Source organism: Colias philodice, chromosome 11, assembly GCF_061535455.1.
Source record: "Colias philodice isolate Cphi_HAF_F1 chromosome 11, ilColPhil1 Martin Lab GWU primary, whole genome shotgun sequence".
In the NCBI taxonomy this organism is placed as follows: Eukaryota; Metazoa; Arthropoda; class Insecta; order Lepidoptera; family Pieridae; genus Colias; species Colias philodice.
In genome coordinates, this window is record NC_143096.1 from 3962909 (window position 1) to 3984728 (window position 21820).

The 21820-nt window shown below is 32.5% G+C and overlaps 1 protein-coding gene and 1 long non-coding RNA gene across 3 annotated transcripts in view; one reads left to right on the forward strand and one right to left on the reverse strand.

Moving 5' to 3' along the window:
• Positions 1 to 6015: 6015 nt before the first annotated feature.
• Positions 6016 to 6830, forward strand: LOC149484458 (uncharacterized). Its single transcript, XR_016316270.1, has 2 exons — positions 6016 to 6147; positions 6615 to 6830. It is a non-coding gene; the product is annotated as an uncharacterized LOC149484458 (long non-coding RNA).
• Positions 6731 to 21820, reverse strand: part of sfl (N-deacetylase and N-sulfotransferase sfl) — a 126552-nt gene continuing 111462 nt past the window's right edge. For both annotated transcript variants that reach the window (XM_089700634.1, XM_089700633.1), the window contains exons 12-15: positions 17300 to 17455; positions 13530 to 13646; positions 9116 to 9295; positions 6731 to 7219 (exon numbers count right to left, since the gene is read on the reverse strand). In XM_089700634.1, coding sequence (XP_089556760.1) covers positions 7000 to 7219; positions 9116 to 9295; positions 13530 to 13646; positions 17300 to 17455 — 673 coding nt within the window. In that variant the 3' untranslated portion in view covers positions 6731 to 6999. The remainder of the gene's footprint in view (positions 7220 to 9115; positions 9296 to 13529; positions 13647 to 17299; positions 17456 to 21820) is intronic.

The following is a 21820-nucleotide window of genomic DNA, read 5'->3' on the forward strand; positions in this document are numbered from 1 at the left end:
AAAAGTCTAATTTTACACGTTGAATAATAATAAAAAAAAATCAACTACGTAGAATCCCGTTAAGGTTGTGACAGGAAAAAAGACTTTGAACTCAATCTTACCTGTTTAATGTTTATACAGAACGAAATGTATTTCAAAGAAATCACTGTAATATATTGAATCAATGCTCGTGCCCACGGACGCTAGCCTTCAAAGGTTATTGGTGTGGTTAAAAGTTAAATATTTTCAAGCGTGGAGCAGTGAGCAATTCGGTTCCCAAGTAATAGATTTTTCAAGACGTTCGGGGGCGGTTAGACTGTATTTTGTTTTAAGACGATACACAAAAAAAAATCTACTGCTTGGCGGGCGGAGTCTAATAGCTCGCTATCGCGAACGCGGGTGTGCGCGAAGTCATTCTTGCTAACTCGCCGCGCTACCGCTGGCCGACTCGGGACAAACATGTATGGAGTCGTCATACAGTTATAATATTCTTATACATATATTTAATTGTTGATTTATTGGTTTTATTTTCTTGCTTATAAACAAATAATCTTCTTTTTAACAACTACTTAGACATTATTAATAATTATTATTATTTCGTAATGTTTACTTTATTACAAAATAATACAGGTTATAAATAATCTTTAAAATAACAAAAAATATTGTTACTCTGAAAAAATGAAATGGTACTCAATAACGCGGACTACTGGATGGATTTAGATAGAATTTGATGCTGACGTAGATATTACGTCATGCCCAGAAATGAAAGGTAATATTTCTGAAAGAAGTTATAAACCCTAATTCTTCTCAGTCAAAGTCAAGAGTAGAAGATATCACTAATACAGTAAAACTGATGCGAAACTTTGGATGTTAATTTGTATATTTTTTTGTTAGTTGTTACTTAATCACGTCAAGACTACATTACCAATTTTGATAAAATATAGCTAATTGCCTGGATTTACACATAGGATACTTTTTATCCGAACTGAACACTTCTGTGGGATAAGACAGGATTCACGATATAATCTAATTCCACGCGGGCAAAGCCGCGGTCGGAATGATATTTTTTTAAATAAAAAAATTGTTTAAAAAAAACACAAAATATATTGACGCATGTATTTATTTTTTGCACTCTATTATAATTGTAATTATTCATTACAAATAATCAAAATAAAATAGCCAGAACAAAGTTAGGCCCTGGTAGGGTAGGTAGGCAGGTACAGCAATGTGAGACGAACACTGGCTTATTTATACCAATAATAATGTATTATAAACATTAAATTAAGTTTACTTTCTAACAACAAAAATACATAATATTAGCTAATGTGAAAGCGAATCAACCAATCATCCCACAAAAATGAAATGTGCACACAAATATTCATCCAAATCGGTTCATGTCATTAGGAGGAGTGACTGCAGCGCCATATTCCGGGCCCAATTGTGTTTCCAGATCACCCAGGAACTCAATTTAATATACTTACACAAAATTTTTCGAAATGAAAACTCACATTACTATGTAAATATGAATATAAACCTGTTTTATTACTAAGCAATTTCCCGCACAGGTGTAGTAAGTATAAATGAAATAAATATCATCAAATTCTTTATACAACATACTTATCTACCACCTTCTAAGAAATGTAATTCTTGAAATTATTTCGTATTTTTTTTTAAATATAATACTACTCCAATGAGCTCCTGTTCCATATTATGTCCGCCATACTTCCACTAAGTTCACCATGATTTTTTATTTCTTTGCACTTTGTTGCTTTTTGCTAAAAATGGAATCATGCGATAAAACCAGTAGAGCTTTGATAACATACATTTTTGACTGAATAAAGGTACTTACGAAGGAGTGGATTCACATTGTGAACAATCAGTGGGTTTATTTTCCTTCTGGATTCCGGATTTCTGAACAGATTATTTATGCTATAAATGAAAAAATCTTACACATTCGTTATGTACTTAAAACAGGGGTACATATCAAACATCGTCTATAATACAATTATCATCAAATTTAAAATAAAACCAACTTATTTCATTAATTTGTTCCAATTGTAAGCATTCTTTTTCCTCCAACCTTTATATTTCTTCTTCTTATTTTCTTTATTGTCCCCATTTGTCTCATTTTGTCTTATCGTGTTGTCACCCTTTTTTACGATTGCGCGAGCGACACAAGTTCCCCGTGTGACGGCCGTAGCGGGAATGACTCGTGCAGCGATCGGGGTAGGAAGGTACAGGGCGGCTCTCGCTATATTGGCTGGTCGCGCGCTAATTTCAAGTATTTCTTGTTTATTTCAAAACCATCGCATATTTCAAAATTCTAACACGGTAGACGTATAGGTTGTATATTTTATAGTTAATATCCAAAAAGTCGTAACTTTACATTTGTTATTTTGAAGATGCCAGAGATTAAAAAAAAATAACAATGATAACTTTGTATTTTTTTTCTATCGAGAAAATATCATGGAATCATGTTTCTAAAACGGTAGACGTATTGTGTTACTATTGAACTTTCTTGTCAAGAATTTTCATCACGACAACTTTAATAATATAAAAATTACGAAGGTTTGAAAAGGGCCGTAAATGTTAGAAAAATTAATTCATCACCTTAAATTGCACTCTCTTCGGTGATCGCTACCCAGAGTAAACCTGGCGAATGGGACGCAATCTCCTAAAACGCTTTGCAATAAACCGCACTTTCAGTCGAGATTTTGTGAACAACATGTGACTATTGTATTATTTTACATTGTGTCACTGATGGATGAAGAATATATTCGTACTTTTTACGTAAAAATATTTAGGTAGCTCATATAACTGATGTTACTTCTTGAAACCTGAATTTTTCGGGAAATCGGGTAGTCATAGTTCTAGGAAATATTCATATTTTAAAAACTAGTATTTTATTGTTCTTTTTCAATCAAATGAATCAAAGACTTATAAAAAAGACAATATTCAGTGATGATTTTGTTTACTTTTAGGAACGTAAAGTTTATTGTCTATGCTTGTAATTTCCGTTCCTTTGTTGTAGCGTGAAATCGACTTTAATTTACCTTAAGATTTAAATGAAAAAGGGCCGAGTTAGATATCAGCTTTGACAGATGTTAAGGGGTGGTTTCCATGACAGAGAATTTAAAACATTTGCAGCGATATTTCTGGTCTTCAAACGTCTTGTTAGGGAAAATACCTTATTAAAAACCATTCGTAGATATCCTGTTAAGGAAGTTTTTCTTTTAATATTATGTTACTATTTATTAAACAAAAATTTAAATAAGATTTTAATTTTCGATTGTTTTCAAGGCATTCATTTAAATGCAAGTTAGGTGATATTATGTAACGTAGATTTTCTTCGTCACATTTTGATGACGTCTTGGCTATTTGGAATAATAGTTAATACTTGAGCAAAGAACTAAGGTATCTCTGACTATGACCACTGGTCAAGCTAATGAAAATAGATCAGTGAAAGCGACAGGATTTCCACAAGTCAACACAATACTTCAGAATTACTCGTTTTTCATTGAAAAAATAGTGTTAGCAAATTTATTGTACTTTATATAGGATGCACCAAAAATAGGAAATTTTAGTGTAGACTCTGAACCATTAGCCTTTGTTATTTATCTAATATGTATGTATCAATTTCATTGTAAATAGATTGTTTTAATATTTCATGTTCATTTTGAGAGAAAATAGAATTAGCTCGATTTGGACGCTTGCTTTGCTAATGGGCATAGTTTGACAGTTGAATATTACTATATCCAAATTATATTATATTTAAATGTGAATTTCCTTAATATCATCTGTCTATGATAAATAATATTTATGTAGGTATATTTTATTGTGTTAAGTAGCTTTGTCGTAATCGAATCGACTCCGCTTCAATCATGAAATATTAATATACGTATAGATAGAGATATAAAGATCTAAGATTCTCGTAGCACAGTGTGTGGCGGAAACAGTTGACAGTAGTTAATAAAATTTTATATTGTATCAGTAAATGCTAGGTAGGTAATGATTGTGGTAATGAAAAGACCTGTCAGAAAAGCGTATGCCGACTCAATTATTTTTTTATAAAAACACATTTTTATTGTACACAGACAAGTTGGTGTTTGTAAAATTGTATCGTGTTTGATTAATTAAATTCACAAATTATACTTAACAATTTGTGCAATATTATTAACTAACAAAATATCGAATTAAATTACCAAAATCTAGAATACAATCAAAATTTATTTATTTTATGTTCAAAGCAATCTATAAATTATTTATGAGCAACAAGAAACTTACATGACTTAGACTGATCTTGGCTTAAGCTTTAAACGCTGTATAACGAATTCATCTTAACTACTATGAAAATTATTTAGAAGCGGATTATATATAGATCAGAACTTTATCCATAATACTTCATAGTTTAGTACTTAATATTTAAATTTAAAAGTGGGTGTAAAGGGTAATTGAAACACAAGTATACATTATATTCTTTAATAAAATAAGTGATGCAATAATTTTCATATAAGAACACATTTAAAGAGCAATAAATTGCTGACGAATGAAAAAAATATACATTTTATATCAGATCGTATTGTATACATAGTATCGATGACGAGCAAAGATTTTACTTACATACTCATTATAAATAAATCATAAAAATGTAAAACCGATTTTATTAGTCCGTTTGTTCTACACCTCTGCAACAACTAAAACGCTAGAATTAGAATTACAAAAAAGTAAAAACTAAACCCGCAAGCCGTGAGAAATAATTTCACAATAAAATATTACTTTAAATTAGGCTTTTATTTTTCCTAAGCATTAAGCTGCGTAAAAATTAATCATACATATTTCATGACAACTTATTTCACTAAAATAAAAATATTCAGTATCCAATAGGTGTAACTGTAGAACAAGCTGAAATTTAATTAACATTAAAATAAAACATAATGTCTATATAGTCTTTCCGAACATTTATCTGTAGACATAAACTCTAAATCTATAAAGCTTTAGGAGAAATAATCGCTTTATACATACATCTGATTCTTTATATTCTATTATTTTCACTTCATAATATAATTTAAACTAGCTATGTTTCGGTTAAAACAACTCGTTAAGTACCAACACTGCATGTAAACTCTGAAAACAGACGTCACTCGATATTTAAAATCCAGCCATATCAAAATATATTAACTTCGCGTCCCATGCATTGCATTCTCGTCAAATTACAATGGACTCGCTATCATAAACAAGTGAAAAAACACCGAATCACATTAAGATAGATATATTAACAAATTTATACTTAAATATATTATTAAACATTTTACAGTATACTCGTATCTGTGGCGAACACCGCAGATTTAGTTTTGAGTTAAAATTCGATCTCCCTATAGGTAAAACAACGTGGCAAATCAAATACTTTACACTAGAAAATAATCGATAGAGTAGTCTATGGCACAGGCATAGATAATGTCCATTTCACTAGAGGCAATTAACTACAAATGTACAAAGAGCATCAGGTACGAACATTGTAAAAATACTTACTAAGCGTGTGACAAATACATGGAATGACACTAAAAAATAAAGAGTATTTGGCGGTTGAAAAATTTTAATAAACCGCAACATGGCCATAGAGTTAATGATAAATAGAGCAGGCTAAATCATTCAAGTTTTCGAAAACATAAATTTCGGACGTTTAAAAAGAGAGAGAGAGATCACAGTACCTTATATATGTTTCTCTACATAAGGGACAAAACGTTAAACTGTACTTATAAACTTTTACATGTAAATTACGTTTGTGCGATAGAGACAGTACGGATACTGCGACCTTCTATCTCTATCCTGCTCTATCTATAATAAACATTAATATAATTGGATGAAATAACGGCGAATAAAAATACATTACGAGTTAAAATTACCATTTATAACAAACAATTAAATTTCATGAAATCAAAAGCGTATACAATGTTGATACATGTTTCACATGTTTTTTGTTACTTATTAAAAAAAGTTAGGTTAATATGAAGCTGTCCATGGTTCGACTATTGTTCACGAAATAAAATAGACAATAAATCTAAATAATAAAACTAATGGCTTAAGATTCAAAGTCATAGCACCCAGACCAATTTAGCATCGGCGTCAATGAAACTGGCAAGTAAAACGAAACTATGATTTTAACCATAAGTATAAAAAATTTGGAAAATCCAAAAGTGCACGCCTCATAATTTTTTTTAAATAAATATTTATTAATTATTATTTTTGTTTATTTAATAACAATTAAACCACATCGAATCAGACCCTGAAAAATGAAAGGGTTCTATTCCTGAGCATACTCAAGCGTAAGAGAAAAAAAAAGACTCGATTAGTAAAGTATTTCGGTCGCTATCGTGTTAACAAGAAAAAGGATCCGCACATACAGACACACGGACGTCCAAGACAGAACTTTTTTAAACTGTTTTTTAACTAGTTTAAATAACAAAAATGACATCAAAAATATCATGAACGTTAAAAATAGTGTTTTTTCTTAATATGTGTGTGTATGTATTATCTTACAAGTGCAATGTATGATACATAAAGACATTTTAAGTTTGAAAAATCAGATGTTTTGCGCGAAGTGACAGTAGTACCCACCTCAACGCTTCGCTTATGAGGCGTGCAAAACTAAATCTAAACTCGCGCATCAGACGAACAACTCCTCAATATACAACATCCGTAGATAAAACTATAAATCGTCTGCACTCACATTGACACACAAACATTTACGTATTGCGACATGACGCCCGTAGTTTATAACATGGAGCGGACATTTTGCCTTATTAAGGCGTAACTTTAAGGGCTCGTCCCTACAAGATAAACGGTTAATGTTTTAATAAACTATACAAACTTATATCGCTTTAAGCCGAATCTGTTATGTACACTGTCCGAAGGTGGAGTTTGTTCACGAAACGTCACGAGTCGTTAAGACGTCACGACACACACTTTGAAGAGTGCGCGCACTGTTTGAGTAAGTTCCAACCGCACGGGTTGCGAGTCGTGCTATCCGTTCGACAGCTCGTCCTTAAGCCACTGCGGCACCGGTCGGCCAAGTCTCACCAGAAGCTTCGACAGAGCCGTGTTATGAGGCGTGTAATACCGCTTCAAAAACTTCGCCGACCTCTCCTCCATGGGCGGGTATATCCGACCCTTCGACTTACCCAGGCATTTCGTTTTCTCGTTGCTCACGGCTTGACAGAAAAATCCCTTTTTCGCGTCATATCTGAAAAGGTAAATTCGCGTTAAGAGTTAATACTGCAGCGCCCTAATGGACCCGTATTACACGGCCGCGATCCAATTACATTATAATTTTAGAGTAAATTATTCGACGTAATAGAAGCTTTGTATAATTTATAAAATATTTTAGCGTAATACGGCGCGATTGCAAATCCATGCTGAAACTTCGGCGTATAAATGAGAAATTCTATTTGTTACAAAATGACGCCTCAACGACGCGCCGGGTTTAAATTAAATTCCACATTTAAACGTTTTATAAGTCGAGTTATTTATTTATTATATCCAAAGTTTGTTTGCAATGGTTGAAACGGTCCAGTTGTCCAACTTTGGACCGTCCCAGGCCTTTTGTATTTGTCGCTTATTATAATGTCGTACCTACATGTAACTTGTCTGTAAGGATACTGAATAACAATAGTAAATCGATTGTTGTCAACCTTAACATGATTTGGGTCAAATATAACATATTGATACAACTGATAAAATGTACTTTTGCTAGTGTTTATGAATATTTATTTTTTATTTTATTGATATCGGAATGTCACAGTAACTGAAAATATCATGTAAAAAACAAATAATTTATAACATAACTATAAAAAGCTTTATCTATCTCGCAATACCATTAAACGAATAAACAACCCATATAGTACGTACTGTATTTGTCGCAGTAGGTACATATTCAACATTCATTAACCACGACACGTAAACACAACACCCATAATAACGTCAATTACATCACGTCATACTTTATTGATGCGAAATTTAGCTTTAACACGTTAAAATACATTGAATTATACTATCAAAACGTTCGGTTTCCTTGAATTTATAGTTTTGTTGGAAATAATATTTTGAATACGTAAGCGACTTATGTCCAACATATCGTTTTAGTGTAAGCTTTTAACATACAATGGGATAAGAATCGCGTAGCATGACTTTTGTTTGAACGTTGGAAATAATGACATTTATTTAAGGGTACAGCCAACTTTCGTGTTCTTTGCGTTTGATTAAAGATCGTAAGTTTGAAGGCGACTTTAATTGTTTTCAATGTTTATATGAAATGGTCTACAACATCAAGAGCGATATTTTTTCCGGTACTAACGTTATCTTTTTATTTTTTACATCAAACAAAAATTTGCATGAAATAACTAATAAAACTTGACCTAAAAGAAAATAAAAATTTGATAAGTTCTGTCTAAATGTTATGACGTCCCGTTTTTAACAAATAACCCGACGCAACAAGAGCGCGAGCTACGTAATCATTCAAATGGAGAGATGTACAAAAAGCGGCAGTATATGCGAGCATGTCATTTATTTGCAGAGTTAAGAATGTTAGATTCCCCCTGGGAAAAAAAAGAAGTCATTTTGAAAAACTAATATTTTAAGAAAGTCTGTTGAAGCGACATTTTGCGTTATCTCGTTGTTTGTATTAGAGAATGATAAAATTTAAAATTTAAAGGTATTCTTTAAGACAGTAAGGTACACGTAATTGTATTGTGTGTAAATTCATGATTATTATTTAATTGAAACAAAGAGTAAGAGGGTATACTTTTTTCCGATAAGAAATTAGTGAGCAGATTTTTCTTAAATATGGTAGACAAAAAAATTACAACAAGCTTATAAAAAAACACAAGGGGTCACATACATTAAAATACGGGCAGTTTACACTATACTCACCAAAAAAAAAAGACAGATTGCACTCCGGGAGTGCCGGCAGAAGTGAAAACTTGATTATTAACGTTGAGCATGTTTGATATCCATCCGTCTTACGCTTTTTCGATCAGGTCACGTGTCCTGACGCGAGTTTAAGATTTTATACCCATTACAGAAAAAGTGCTCAACGCCGCTAAAGAAGTTTTCACTTCAAAAAATCTAAAAAAAAACTCACTTGAGCAACTTATTATAATCCACGTGCGGCACCTTCAGGAACTTCTGTAGCGTATTCATCACACTCGCTGGTTCAGAGCGCAGCAGCGACCCATCAATGATGTGCAGCTGGTGCGAGCTGAACTCCGCGAGCCACCGCTCCAGGTAGTGGCTGTACTTGCCCGGGTTGAGGCAGCGGTTCCTGGTGTCAAGATGAACATACACGTATAATGTAGTAAACATGTTCGCATAGCATTTGTAGGATATAAAATAGAGCATGTGTGCCGACCACACGTGTCAGAAATGAATCTTCTTTGGCAAGATTCAAAGCCTTACCCCATGACGTGACGGTATTGTCATGATGCGACCTTGAATTTTACTCTTAACGCGCCTAAAGAAGTTTCACTTCAAAAATCGAGTTTGGTGTCACGTCTTTTGTGTTTAACATCATCAAAATAAAAATGCTGAAGCTGCTCATTTTGTATTTTATGTAATGCAAATTAATGTTTGTTAGTTGCTGATCTATTAATTTTTCATCGCTCGCAGTCAGTTGCTCACTTAGTAATTCTGTTACCCCAATTAATTATTTTTGATAACTAAAACTTTAATTTACAGTCACTCGTTTAAATACTACCCAAAATAAATTTTGTATGGAAAAACTTAAATATTTAAAACTGTTAACACATGTTGTTGGGTTTGATGTAGTGAAACTGCCTGCAAGAGATATCTAATGCGCTAGTTTTCATTAACCCTGTATATGTGGGCTGAAACAACCCATGCATAAGTTACCTGTAATACCTAATAACAGTACCTATTTATACACGGCTGTCTAATAAATCTCACAATTACAATACAGTCAGTCAAGATGTCACTTTGAGACGAGCGATCATATTACGTATTAACTCAAATTCCACATCCAACCATATCCTAACAATAACACTCATTGGAAGGTATTCAAGTTTCAATATTCAGATATAATAATGGTTCATTTGACATCTAGTCAGTAAAATAACGTGTGCTGTCATTTTCCTCGGCCTCGTAGCAATTTGCTTTGCAAGACTCTGTGAGACCCGCTTATTCATATTTGATGTTTCCTAAAATAGTGTGAATACCTAAATCAATTGTAATAGTGTGAAAAATTAAATATAGCACACTGAACTTATGTATCGAATTTGAAATTCTATGCTCGATCCCGAAAGCTACTCCAAAAGTAATAGCAATAGATTCGTCAGAAGTTTAGTAGGTATGCATGGCGATAGATTCATCTCAATTAAATATAGACTTATAGATATTCGTTTTTACTACAAACAGAGCCACGAGCTCTAACTAGTTTCAAAATAAATCCCTATTCAAGTCATAGCTCGCGCAACGTGGCGTGACGGCGCGTGCGGTCACTAACTTTCGTTTGGACACTATAGAATTTACGCGGGAAACTTCGCTAACTCGATTATAACTTTGTTTTTGACTATATATTGTTGTTTTTCCTATTTTGTTGTATATCAGCTTTTAAGTAAGTATTAAAAAAGTATCGTAACAGTGTTTGTTTTAAATGATGGCTATTAAATTAATATAGTTAGTTTATAACCTTATAAGTATAATACATTGTAGAAAAAAAACCTGTATTGAGAAATTTTAATGTAATGTAAGGATTTGATAAATATTGTTCAATCAAAAGAAAATGTCATATTGCAAGCTACTAAACGAGCAATTTTCCTTTGTCAAACTACTATACAAACGTTAATTAATAATAACACAATACGATATTATAAAACATTTTTAAATTAAACAACTTCTCGGTATACTCACAGCACAATGTTTTGATAACACAATTCAAGCAAAGAGCGATAACATTTAAATTCTCAGAAACAATCCGAATACAACAAAGGTTAATGAATTAAGAATTTTCTATTATGAAATTTATACAATAGCAGACCAATTATAATTAAGTAGTTGTAAATGACTCTGACAAAAAATACCTTCATAAAATGTCGTCGGCAAATTATGGTAATAGAAACAGAAACTGCTTTTAATTTACCCGGCAAGAATACGAGTGTTTGTAAACAACTGTATTTCGTTCTGTTTCAAACGAGATTTACATCTACACTAATATTATAAAGATGATTTGATTTATTGTTTGTTTGTTCTACCTAATGGATTAAGTCAAAACTATTCAACCAATTTTGAAAGTTCTTCAGTGGAATGCTACTTTATTCCTTAAGGACATAGGACTATAATATAATAATTATTTTATGGAAAGTAGGGTTCACTCGGGCAAAAATGGGGTGAGCTGCTAGTAAATTGCGTTTAATTTACCACGTCTATACTGTAATTGTTAAATTTCCTCTAATTAGCTCAGCTTTTTTAGCGAGAATCAGTTACAAATATACTACATTGCACATATTTTTTTAAGTCTCATAATGGGAAAGCAAATGCAAGCAAGCATTGATGATTTATATCCACGCAAAGCTATATCGTATTACACGAATAAATAAAAAAACTAGTAACGCTAAGGACACGAACGTGCCACTTCCGTACAATTTAATTTGGTCGCGTTGAACTCATTTTATTTCAAATATCCGTGATTTATTCACTTGCAGAGTGTAATGTATCGGTTTATTTTTTGTTACTCTGTGAGGTGTCATTTAATTTTGCACCGTTTTGTTTAACAATCGGCACGTTTAATTTTGGCGTTGATTGCGAATTTAAATCTGTTTTTTATTGTATGAAGTCTGTAGAGGTAACTACAAGCTTTTCATATAATGCAATAAAGTGTCTTTTTACACATATTGTATTTTAATGTATTTTTTTTTCAGGCAAATAAAAATGAAATGAAATCTAAAGAGATCAAAGGTATATTATGTTTTATGTATTGTATTAGTATGTAGTAACATACAAGAAATTTAATAATAATCTTTGCTTTGTTACAGTTACCGTATGAGAATACCAATTATTATGAGAATGAGAAAGAATGTTATAGTTGTGAGCAGACGAAGTTACGTGGATCAGCTAGTTAAAGCATAAAATGCTTCTGTTAATACAGTTGAAGGTAATACTTATTTAAAAGGGCTTGCAAGGAGCACTAAAAAGCTTTGTTGAGAAAGTAGTTAAAAATTAACCCCATTCTGTATGGGACACAGAATCCAATTGTCGACTTGTTATCGCAACAAATAGACATAAAAACGAATATCCTATAACGATTGGAGCAATTGTTTCAGAAATAGAATACCGGAGGGCTGTCATTCGGAACGTAACAAAGTTTCGCAGATTGGGAGCGATGCGATGTTTTGCCATTCTTATTTCTGGAACTTTCCATCATCCAGTGCAGTTCGAGGGAAAACGTGAGGGTTTCACCTCACTCGTAAATTGTATCGGTTTCAAACCATTTTGACCTTTAACGTTAAAAGAATAAAATAATGGGACACCTGATATAGTTTTTGTTTTATAAAATGTGAAGAGTCGACGACATGTAGCCGCGGGGTTGGGCAGAGTGGGAGTTGCGCCTCAGTTTATTCCAACAAAATAAAAAACATATTTTCTTGACTAATATCATGAAATTAACAAGAAACAATGTTAAATAAACTTTATCTTATATTAATTAATTACATTTACGAATTTATTTTTTTGTAGACTAAGGATATTTAATATTTATAAACGAATTATATCACGTTAGAGAGATTAAGAATTCATCAATTTTCATGTAAGTACCTACCGCATTTTTTTTTCAGAATTATACTTCTAGTCCGGGATACATCGCCCATTTTTGCAAGTGATTACTATCAAGCTAATTTTTCGTGAGTAGCTTTATTTTGATGAGATGCCCAATAATTTCATGTACAAAACTCTCGATTGTGGTAGCTACCAGAGGAAACAAGGATAAAATATTTTGATTTGATGGTTCTCAAATATTAATTACTAACTGAATGTTTTTTTTTGTTCAATCTCAAGATAATTATCTAAATTATTCGAAAAAATATTTGTCCTACAAAATCTATGGTTTGATCAAAGAGTCCCCCTTTCCAATGTGTATCGATAACGAAGTCATCATAAATGATTACTAACCAGCTGATTTTTTTATTTTCACTTATTTAATACTTATATAATTCAACAGACATATTGTCCTACAAATTGCGTAATAAATATTTGAGAACCGTCAAATCAAAAATTTTTATCCTTGTTACCTCTGTAAGCTACCACAATCGAGAGTTTCGTACATGAAATTATTGGGCATCTCATCAAAATAAAGCTACTCACGAAAAATTAGCTTGATAGTAATCACTTGCAAAAATGGGCGATGTAGGTATCCCGGACTATTCATAATTTACCATATAGGAAAATTATATGAATCAATTTCCCCCCAACATTAACATCTATTGTTATGTTCATATTAATCAAGGAATTAAACACAGAAAGCAACATTTTCACCATAAGTAACTTACCTAAGGTCCCTCAGAGCTTTCGGCGCGGAATCATTCGCCGTGATGACTGTATGAAAAGTGTAGTTGTTGGCCACTGCATCGCCATGCGACCGAATGTGTTGGTACCACGAATACGCCCTGCAAATTATACATTTATTAGAATAAAATACTCGCGTCAGGACACGTGACCTGATCGAAAAAGCGTAAGACGGATACCATTCCAAAATATCAAACATGCTCAACGTTAATAATCAAGTTTTCACTTCTGCCGGCACTCCCGGAGTGCAACCCGTCTTTTAGTCCTATCCTTACACATAAAAATGCATTACTTTTTCTTGATTGCGAGAAAATGTTTGTTAAAATATGTAACTGTGTCGATGCTCTGTGTCATCGAACCTGATAATGATTTTGGCGAATTCATTAATACAATGTTGAATACTTCAAAATTTTTTTACGAATTTAACTAAGCGGCTTTTTGAAGTAAGGATAAATCGATAATTTAAAGTTGTAGGACAGATTTAGATCTGTCAAAGTCCATTCTAGAACTAAGTTAGATATCTAAAAAAAAGAAATCTCCAAAGTTTTCAAACTTCATTAAAACCCATCCATAACTAACTAACCCTTACTTTCACAAAATATACGAAGGAACGTTCAATATTCCGAGTATTCTATTTAGTTTTCAATTTATAAATTTTGATCATTTGCCATTTGTAAATTCAGTTCTGAAGATTGATTGTGGCAGCATTTGTTCAAACTTCCCGCGACCAATAAACAGAGTATTTCAATATTGAAATTGAAATGAGAGCGTGTTTATAAACTATTTTAATTTTTCTGTTCAACTGTTAACATCGGCTTCGGTGTTATTGAACAAATGTGCTTGATTGAAATATTTACATGAACGGTTCGCAATGAACTTTATTCCGTATCATGCAGTTTTTCCAAAACAATAGCGATGCCTAGTTGAAGTCATTTTAGAATAAACATTTTCATTGATTTTAAATAGAAATTAAAATACGTTTTGTAACAATTTTATGAACCGAAAGTACGAGAGTAAAAGTCGATAAATACTGTATTATACCAATAGATACTGATACATACTGTTTGTGTACATTGAAAACATGCTCTTAATATTTGAAAACATGCTCTTAATATTTTCATTTAAATTCTTATTTTCATGCACGCTCGCTAAAATTTACTACAATTTCCTTTGCGCTTGTATTTATGATATCTGACTGTATCTTGCATGCGAACATATTTAATAGAATTTAACTCGTGCCAAGATCTTTGCTTGTTGTCGTTTTACGTTATCTTAAGTTTGTGATCTTTAAAAGAAAATAAGTAAAAAGTTCCTTTATAAATATGAAATTCATTTTGAATGTTAACCATTTTAATCATATTATATTTATATTATATACCTTCTTATATTTACCGCCAAACCGCGAATATGTTGAGAACGTAACCACTGAGAATGTAGCTAAAGCTATGTAAAGTATGTTGTATAAAGTAATACTGATGTGTTATATTTTGAAGTTCTATAAAGACCTTTCTATAATGCATACATATAGGTAGTGTTCTAAAAAAATAATAATAAAGCTAGATGTGATAACTTGTGCACAGAGTTAAAATAAGTGGTAATACAAGAAGCTACTATTTTCCTTTGAGCAGTAGGTACACATCTCTATTGAAAATTTTTAAATGTTTGTATATAGGTAGGTACCACAATGTTCTCAATTTCCATATTATGTAAATACTTTCCACGTTCCTGCAAAACTTCTAACAAATTTAGTGAAGTTTATCATTCATTTTTGTAAACATGAGCAATTACAAGCATTTCACATGTATAGCGGTAATCAAGGTAGGGCTGATCTAGAAAAACTAGACGCTCCGTACTCACGAAGTAAATAGGTCAGACATTACATGGGCAGGCTCTAATTGCCCGTTTAGGGGTGATACGGCGTAATGAACGATGTAGCACCGTTTTGTTAAGATATTTCTAAAGCTTTACAAGTAGGTATATGTGGGTTGCTTGTGTATTTTTCAACGGATGATCAGAAAAACGAAAGAGGAGTTCAAACTTATGTTTTTTTGGTTTTGCTACTCGATAACTACGTGGGTTTTCAGCCGATTGCCGTGATTTGAAATTGTTGTCATTTAGTCCCTTTGATAATAATTCTCCACGACTTACTGCCCCCTTAAGAATTATCAATATCAATCTATACGATTCAACTAAGATGGAGTTCGCGCTATAGCTGTGAATTCAAACAAACAATAATAAGTTAAGCAATAACATTTGTAGATATTTAAATAAAGTGGGAATCAGACAAAGTTAAGAATTAGCATACAAAAATATGCACAAAAATATTACGTATACGTACTAAAAATCGTATTTTTCAAATGACATATGACACAAAGGTCACTGACCTTCCTATAATTCTTAGTTGGATCGCATAGTATGTACCTACAGTGATCGTGTTTCACGAATTTTCGTTTTCCAATACGTATCCACCTTTATTGTAATAACGTTTCTCCGTAAGGATTTCCATTGCTTTGCTATGAATGTAATCTCATAAAATGATGAGATTGCGTGACGACAAGGGACACATGTAGAAAGGAATAGGTACACAATAAAATAGATTAAGGACGGGACGGGATTTTATCATTTCTGTATCTTTTAGTTAAAAAGAGCGTGCCTATAGGAGAATAAACAACGACCATTCGAAATTTAATAAACATGTCATTTCTTTAAAAGCACGAACTGGATGCATTTTGCATTCAAATAGAACCAATTTGTTTATGAGCACATAGTTTTTGAAAGTACTAGATCGTTTGTGACTTTCATCATATCCTAACCTGTTTTTTTAAGTGGGGATAATTCATCTATCCTAACCTTAGTTAGACCTTAGTTAACCTATAAGAAAAAGTTACTTTTATAGATAAATAGTTAATTACCACCCTAAAAACCTAAAAAATATACATACCTAACTAATATTTGCTCTCATTTCTATAATTTAACTTTTCAGTTTACTAAGTGTACCAGTTAAAATTTCATGGCACAGCCATTACCCAGCCTAGGCTATGTAGTTACGTGTCTACAAAACGGTGTAAACTAGGACGTTTACGTGCGAAAAAATCCGCACCTAAATTAATATTTTTGTGGAGCAGTTCAACGCGCGCCACTTTTAGAATTTAGTTTAAGCAGAGAATTAATTTGGGTGCACTTCATTCATCTAATTACACGTGATAATAAGGTAGTATCATCATATAGTATAGTCGTTAGTAAATAAACTAAAAGGAGCGTTTTACGTATTTAAAGTTTTACAAGCATTTTCTCTACTTTTGCTATGATTTGAATATTGAATGAAAAAGCAAAGTCTCGTGACGGGGTTTGAGGCAGATGACTACAATGATTTCACACCTGCTTCACTGATCGATTTTCTCTAGGGCAAGTACTTAAGTGACCAGTTGACCTAGATTTTTCATTGTAACACTTCTTAGTTCATAGCGTTAATCACTGTACCAAGGAGCTAAATATACAAATTTAAGTTAATTATACCAACACCAATGATTAATATCAATCCACTAACTCGCCGCTACATAATTAACACATAGATTCTTATCCGTTCCGCCTTGCACCTGTAAACACCATCGCCTTCCTGTCATAAAAAAAAACTAAACATAAATTAACCATACCTACTCTTTATGAATTGCACTTGTGAACACCTTTGCCTTCCTGTCACGATAAAAAAGAAAAAAATAAAAATAAAGTATAAACTGTTCACAGTATAACAAACCTCTTTGACGGTGATATCAGTATGGCAATGATCTTCGCATTTGGCAGTAGTGCGTGCGCTCGCCGCGGTACGAGTTCCCCGTCGAAGTACGTCGCCGACTTTTCAAATGTTATCTGTGACGCGTTGCTCTGGTTTGGCGGGAAAAAGTTTAAGTACCTGCGAACAATTACTTATTTATAACCTCAAAATCTGTATAAGTCAAATCATGTTTTAATGTTGTCCGTTTACTTTTATAAGTTAAGATGTAGAGCTCTGTCTCTATCTCAGTCTTTGGAGGGAAGAAAGAAACAAAAAAGTCATTAGCTTAATTAATAATAAAAGAGTCAATACGGTGACTAAATTAAGTAATTTGGTAATCAACGGTTCAATCGAAACGGTCAAAACTCAAACATGAAATTTGTGCAAATTATAGAGCATTTAAGTTAACATTTTGATGTGAGCGCTTTGAAAATTAATTGAAAATCGCATTTAAAATTAATTTTGAAATTTTGTGTAACGCTGTGTGGGCTTTTCGCTTTAAAGGACAAAGTCTAAATTGGTATCAAAATAATAATGGGAACCTGTGGTGGCAACTAAAATTTTCCTTTGTACGTATATGTCACATGTTTAACCGTTAAGACATTAGATTAACATTAAACAAAGAACAAAACATTTTATCAAGAAGTAATGAAGAAATTGCGTGCAAATAGAACGAAGTTTATTTGAAACAGAATAAATATATTCATACACTTTACGAAGGACGCTGAAAATCAACTAATTATTCAAAATAGTTTATATTAAATTCGATTGTAAATTGGTCTGGACTGGTTGGGTCGCTGTAGAAAAATTAAAATAAAAAAATGAAAAGTTTTTATAATAAGAAACTCGAAACTGAATCATATAATTAACACATTAACAGTATCGACATTGCGATGACTATAATTAATGTAATAATATCTTTATATTTCCTACTAAAGAGTCCACAAAGCCCGAAGGAATTTCCACATTATTCTTAAACATGCGCTCTTCAGGAGTGCTAGACAAAACGCCATTTGACGCTAAGTGCAGGAGGCCGGGAGCGGCACTATTTTTCATTACATCACTATTAACAACCAAACTTCATAGTATAACATCCGCTCGATAGTTCCATTTTAAAACTATTTCGTTAAAAGCTGTCGTGCTCACTCGGATCGATAGGCGTCATTTAAATCTAAAGGGGTTGATGAACAATTACGCTGACCCGCTTAGTTTGTATGTATGTAGGTTGGAAGTGCGACGATATTTCCATGAGAAAGCATGAGAATGCCTATGATACGATCAAAACTTTGAACTATGTAGGAACGACCTACCGGCGATATTAACGAAGGGATGTAATTTGGAATATAGCGAAGATTTACGTGGGGTCGCGTGATTTTGGGCAAAACATTTGAGGGTTCGAAATCAGGGAGAGTTTATTAACTTAATAAAAAAGTTTTAGTGACTTAATAACTTCAGGTAATTATAAAATTTTGTAAATTATATAAACCATGAAAGAGTTTTATTTTACTTGTAATTAAATGCATCAAATTTTCTATTCTTTAACATAAACGTAAGGTAGCGTTCACCATGAAAGATAAAGTGCAGGGGCATTTCTTATCTACCTGAAGGATCAATTTTCGCTATGTGCTACTTAATTACTAAGAACGATGCCAAACTGCAATGCTTACACGGTAATCATTGTACCGAGAAACCGTACAGCAAATATAATTCGGGGGATTGAGTACTACAAATTTCAATGAAACAAATTCCTTCTCACACTACAAGATACCTTTATCTTTTCAACGAAGTCTAATATTATAATTCAACATATTATGAGTACCAACGTAAAAAAAATCACAAAACTATGAAGCCAAACTCGCCAGTCATGTCCACATTTGTTTACAGTCAACATTGATCACAATGTAACAAAACGTGTGACTTATAACTCGTTCCATATAAAATGCATAAACGCGAACAAAGTACGCAAGATGTGCAAACACGCCAGAGATTGGACCTTCGATTTACAGTGTGTCACAGATTTATAACCTATCATTCTCATGAACATATTGGAATAGTTTAACCCGACAAATTTGATTAAAATTATGGACGGGCTGATGAATATTGGACTAAGATACGTGTTGTTTTTATCGTCATATCTTTAAGGGTATTTTTAGTACAATTGTTTTATTGTTACACGTGTACATTACATTTTCTATTTATAGAAAATTATAATACTGTCAATAGAAATAGAACGTAATCAAAATAAGTGCTATTTGTACAATCAATCCATACTAAATATTAGAGTAAGGGCTGGTTTCATCGTTTGCTTATACCCCTGATAGTCTATCTAATAATAAATATATTATGAAACATTTAATTAATTATTATTAAGCTATTGCCTATTGCATAGCTTCTATCGCGGGCCTTGAGCGCGGGGACCGAATCCAGAAATTCTGTAACGAAAAAACCTCACGCTCCCCACTCCGACGGACACGGAGGTGTGGCTTGAAGGCATAGCATGCAATAGCTTTATCGCGGCAGTCCCCAAGTGCCACACGTCTTTTTTTATTATTTTAACTGAAAAACAAGCTAAGCAGAGCATATCATGTAGTCGTACAACTGGCCCAAATAATTGGTACTAAAAATATTCATTAATCGATAAGTAAGTTATTGAAGTGAAACTTCTTTATCGGGGTAGGAAGAATATTTAGTGTAACATTTTTTCGTTACGCGTGACATTTTTCCGTTCATCTTTTTCCACGCGTGAGGGCGCTTGTGCACTACAAGGAATTTTACTGTCCGGCATTCCGATTTTTTACGGTCCGGTGTGGCATGAAAAAACCGATGAATTGCTTGTGCACCTGTCCGTCTTTACTCGGATCAGTGCGGTTCAGTTCAAGGAAGTTTGGCGGTATAATGCTATCATAAATGATTGTTTTTGCATTTTACAAGAAACGAGTATAAAATATAGAAGGTGAAATATTATATTACTTCGTTATAATAAAAAGTAAAGTTCCGTAAGAGATTTAAAATGCGTGTTTCACTTATTTATTTTAATCGGTGACGAGGAGCTAAAGCTATTCCCACTTGAACTTTAACTTACCAACACTTACTTAGATAATAATTATAGGTCAATGCTTGGTCAATGTATATGTATAAATAACAATACCGACTTCTCAAATCTCATTGCCAACTAAAAGAAAGTAAAACAAGAGCTTGCTTTTAATTGGCATATGCAGTAAAAACAGTAAAATCCAAGCAAGTGGGCATTCGAAAACAATTATACCTACAGCGACTCGTAGACACAAAAAACCATCCGGAATAGGGAAAAGTAAAATGTCGGACAGTAAAATTACGTATAGTGCACAAGCTAGTATTTAGATTAATGGCGTGCCATACCGGACCGTAAAAAATCGGAATGCCGGACCGTAAAATTCCTTGTAGTGGACAAACGCCCTGATTCGACGTATTTCTGTAAAGTTGCATAGTAGTAAATTATTTTTTGCAAAATAAGGTCATAATGAAGTTTCACTTCTTACTTGTGTACACTAGTACACGCACACATTTTTTATATAAGACGAGGTTTAAATATATTTTGTTCACAAACTCATGTTTATATTTTCATAAATAAAAAGGTTTGGTATGACACACGCCGTAACACTCTATTCATCTCAGACAACCTTCAGCTATTATGGATTGTTTATGGCTCTCGACTATCTGCCAATATAAATAAGTTTTGTTTATCTATTCATATAAACTGTTCTATATATTGTGAATTGTGATCCCTATACAATTTGTACGTGAGCTAGTAATACTACACTCGGGTGCAAAAAAAATCGCACACCCCCTACATTTTAAGTTCAACCTCAATTATTTTTATGTTCTAAAGTTCCAAACATATTTGGAAAATATTTGCTATTTTTAGAAAGCTTATTAAATATGCTTTCATTTAATATACGTCATATTTTCCGATTCATCCGAGTGTATGTGTAGCAACTACGCTATACATGCAAACTTTATTTTATTATGATTTAACATTTAAATATTAGTTCATAGAACCGTGAAATCAAAACGAAATTTCAGTAATTGCTATCGACAAACTTAAAAGATAAATAACAAAGCTTTAATGGTCTACACGAAATTGAAAGAGCCGCTGTATTACTTGAAAGAATAATCTAAAGAGATTATATTCAAATTACATTTTTATACAGAAAGAATAATTTGTTTTACAAAACATCTGATTAAATATTTTGAAGTCTAGACTTAATTCGGTGTATAATGTACAATAAATTGTTTTCCTTTGAACTCGCAGAATAACGACCTTCGAAAAATGCTATAATACCTTTTGTATTGGTCAATACAATAACTATATTATTATCAATAAGTTATATATATTATTATATTTTGTTAGAAGAAAAAAGGATTCACTGACGTCTCTAATAGTACACTGCGTTATATTGATACGATTTAGCTTATATTCTGGTGATGAGTACGGAAACCGTTTAAGGCAGATGTGACCGAGTC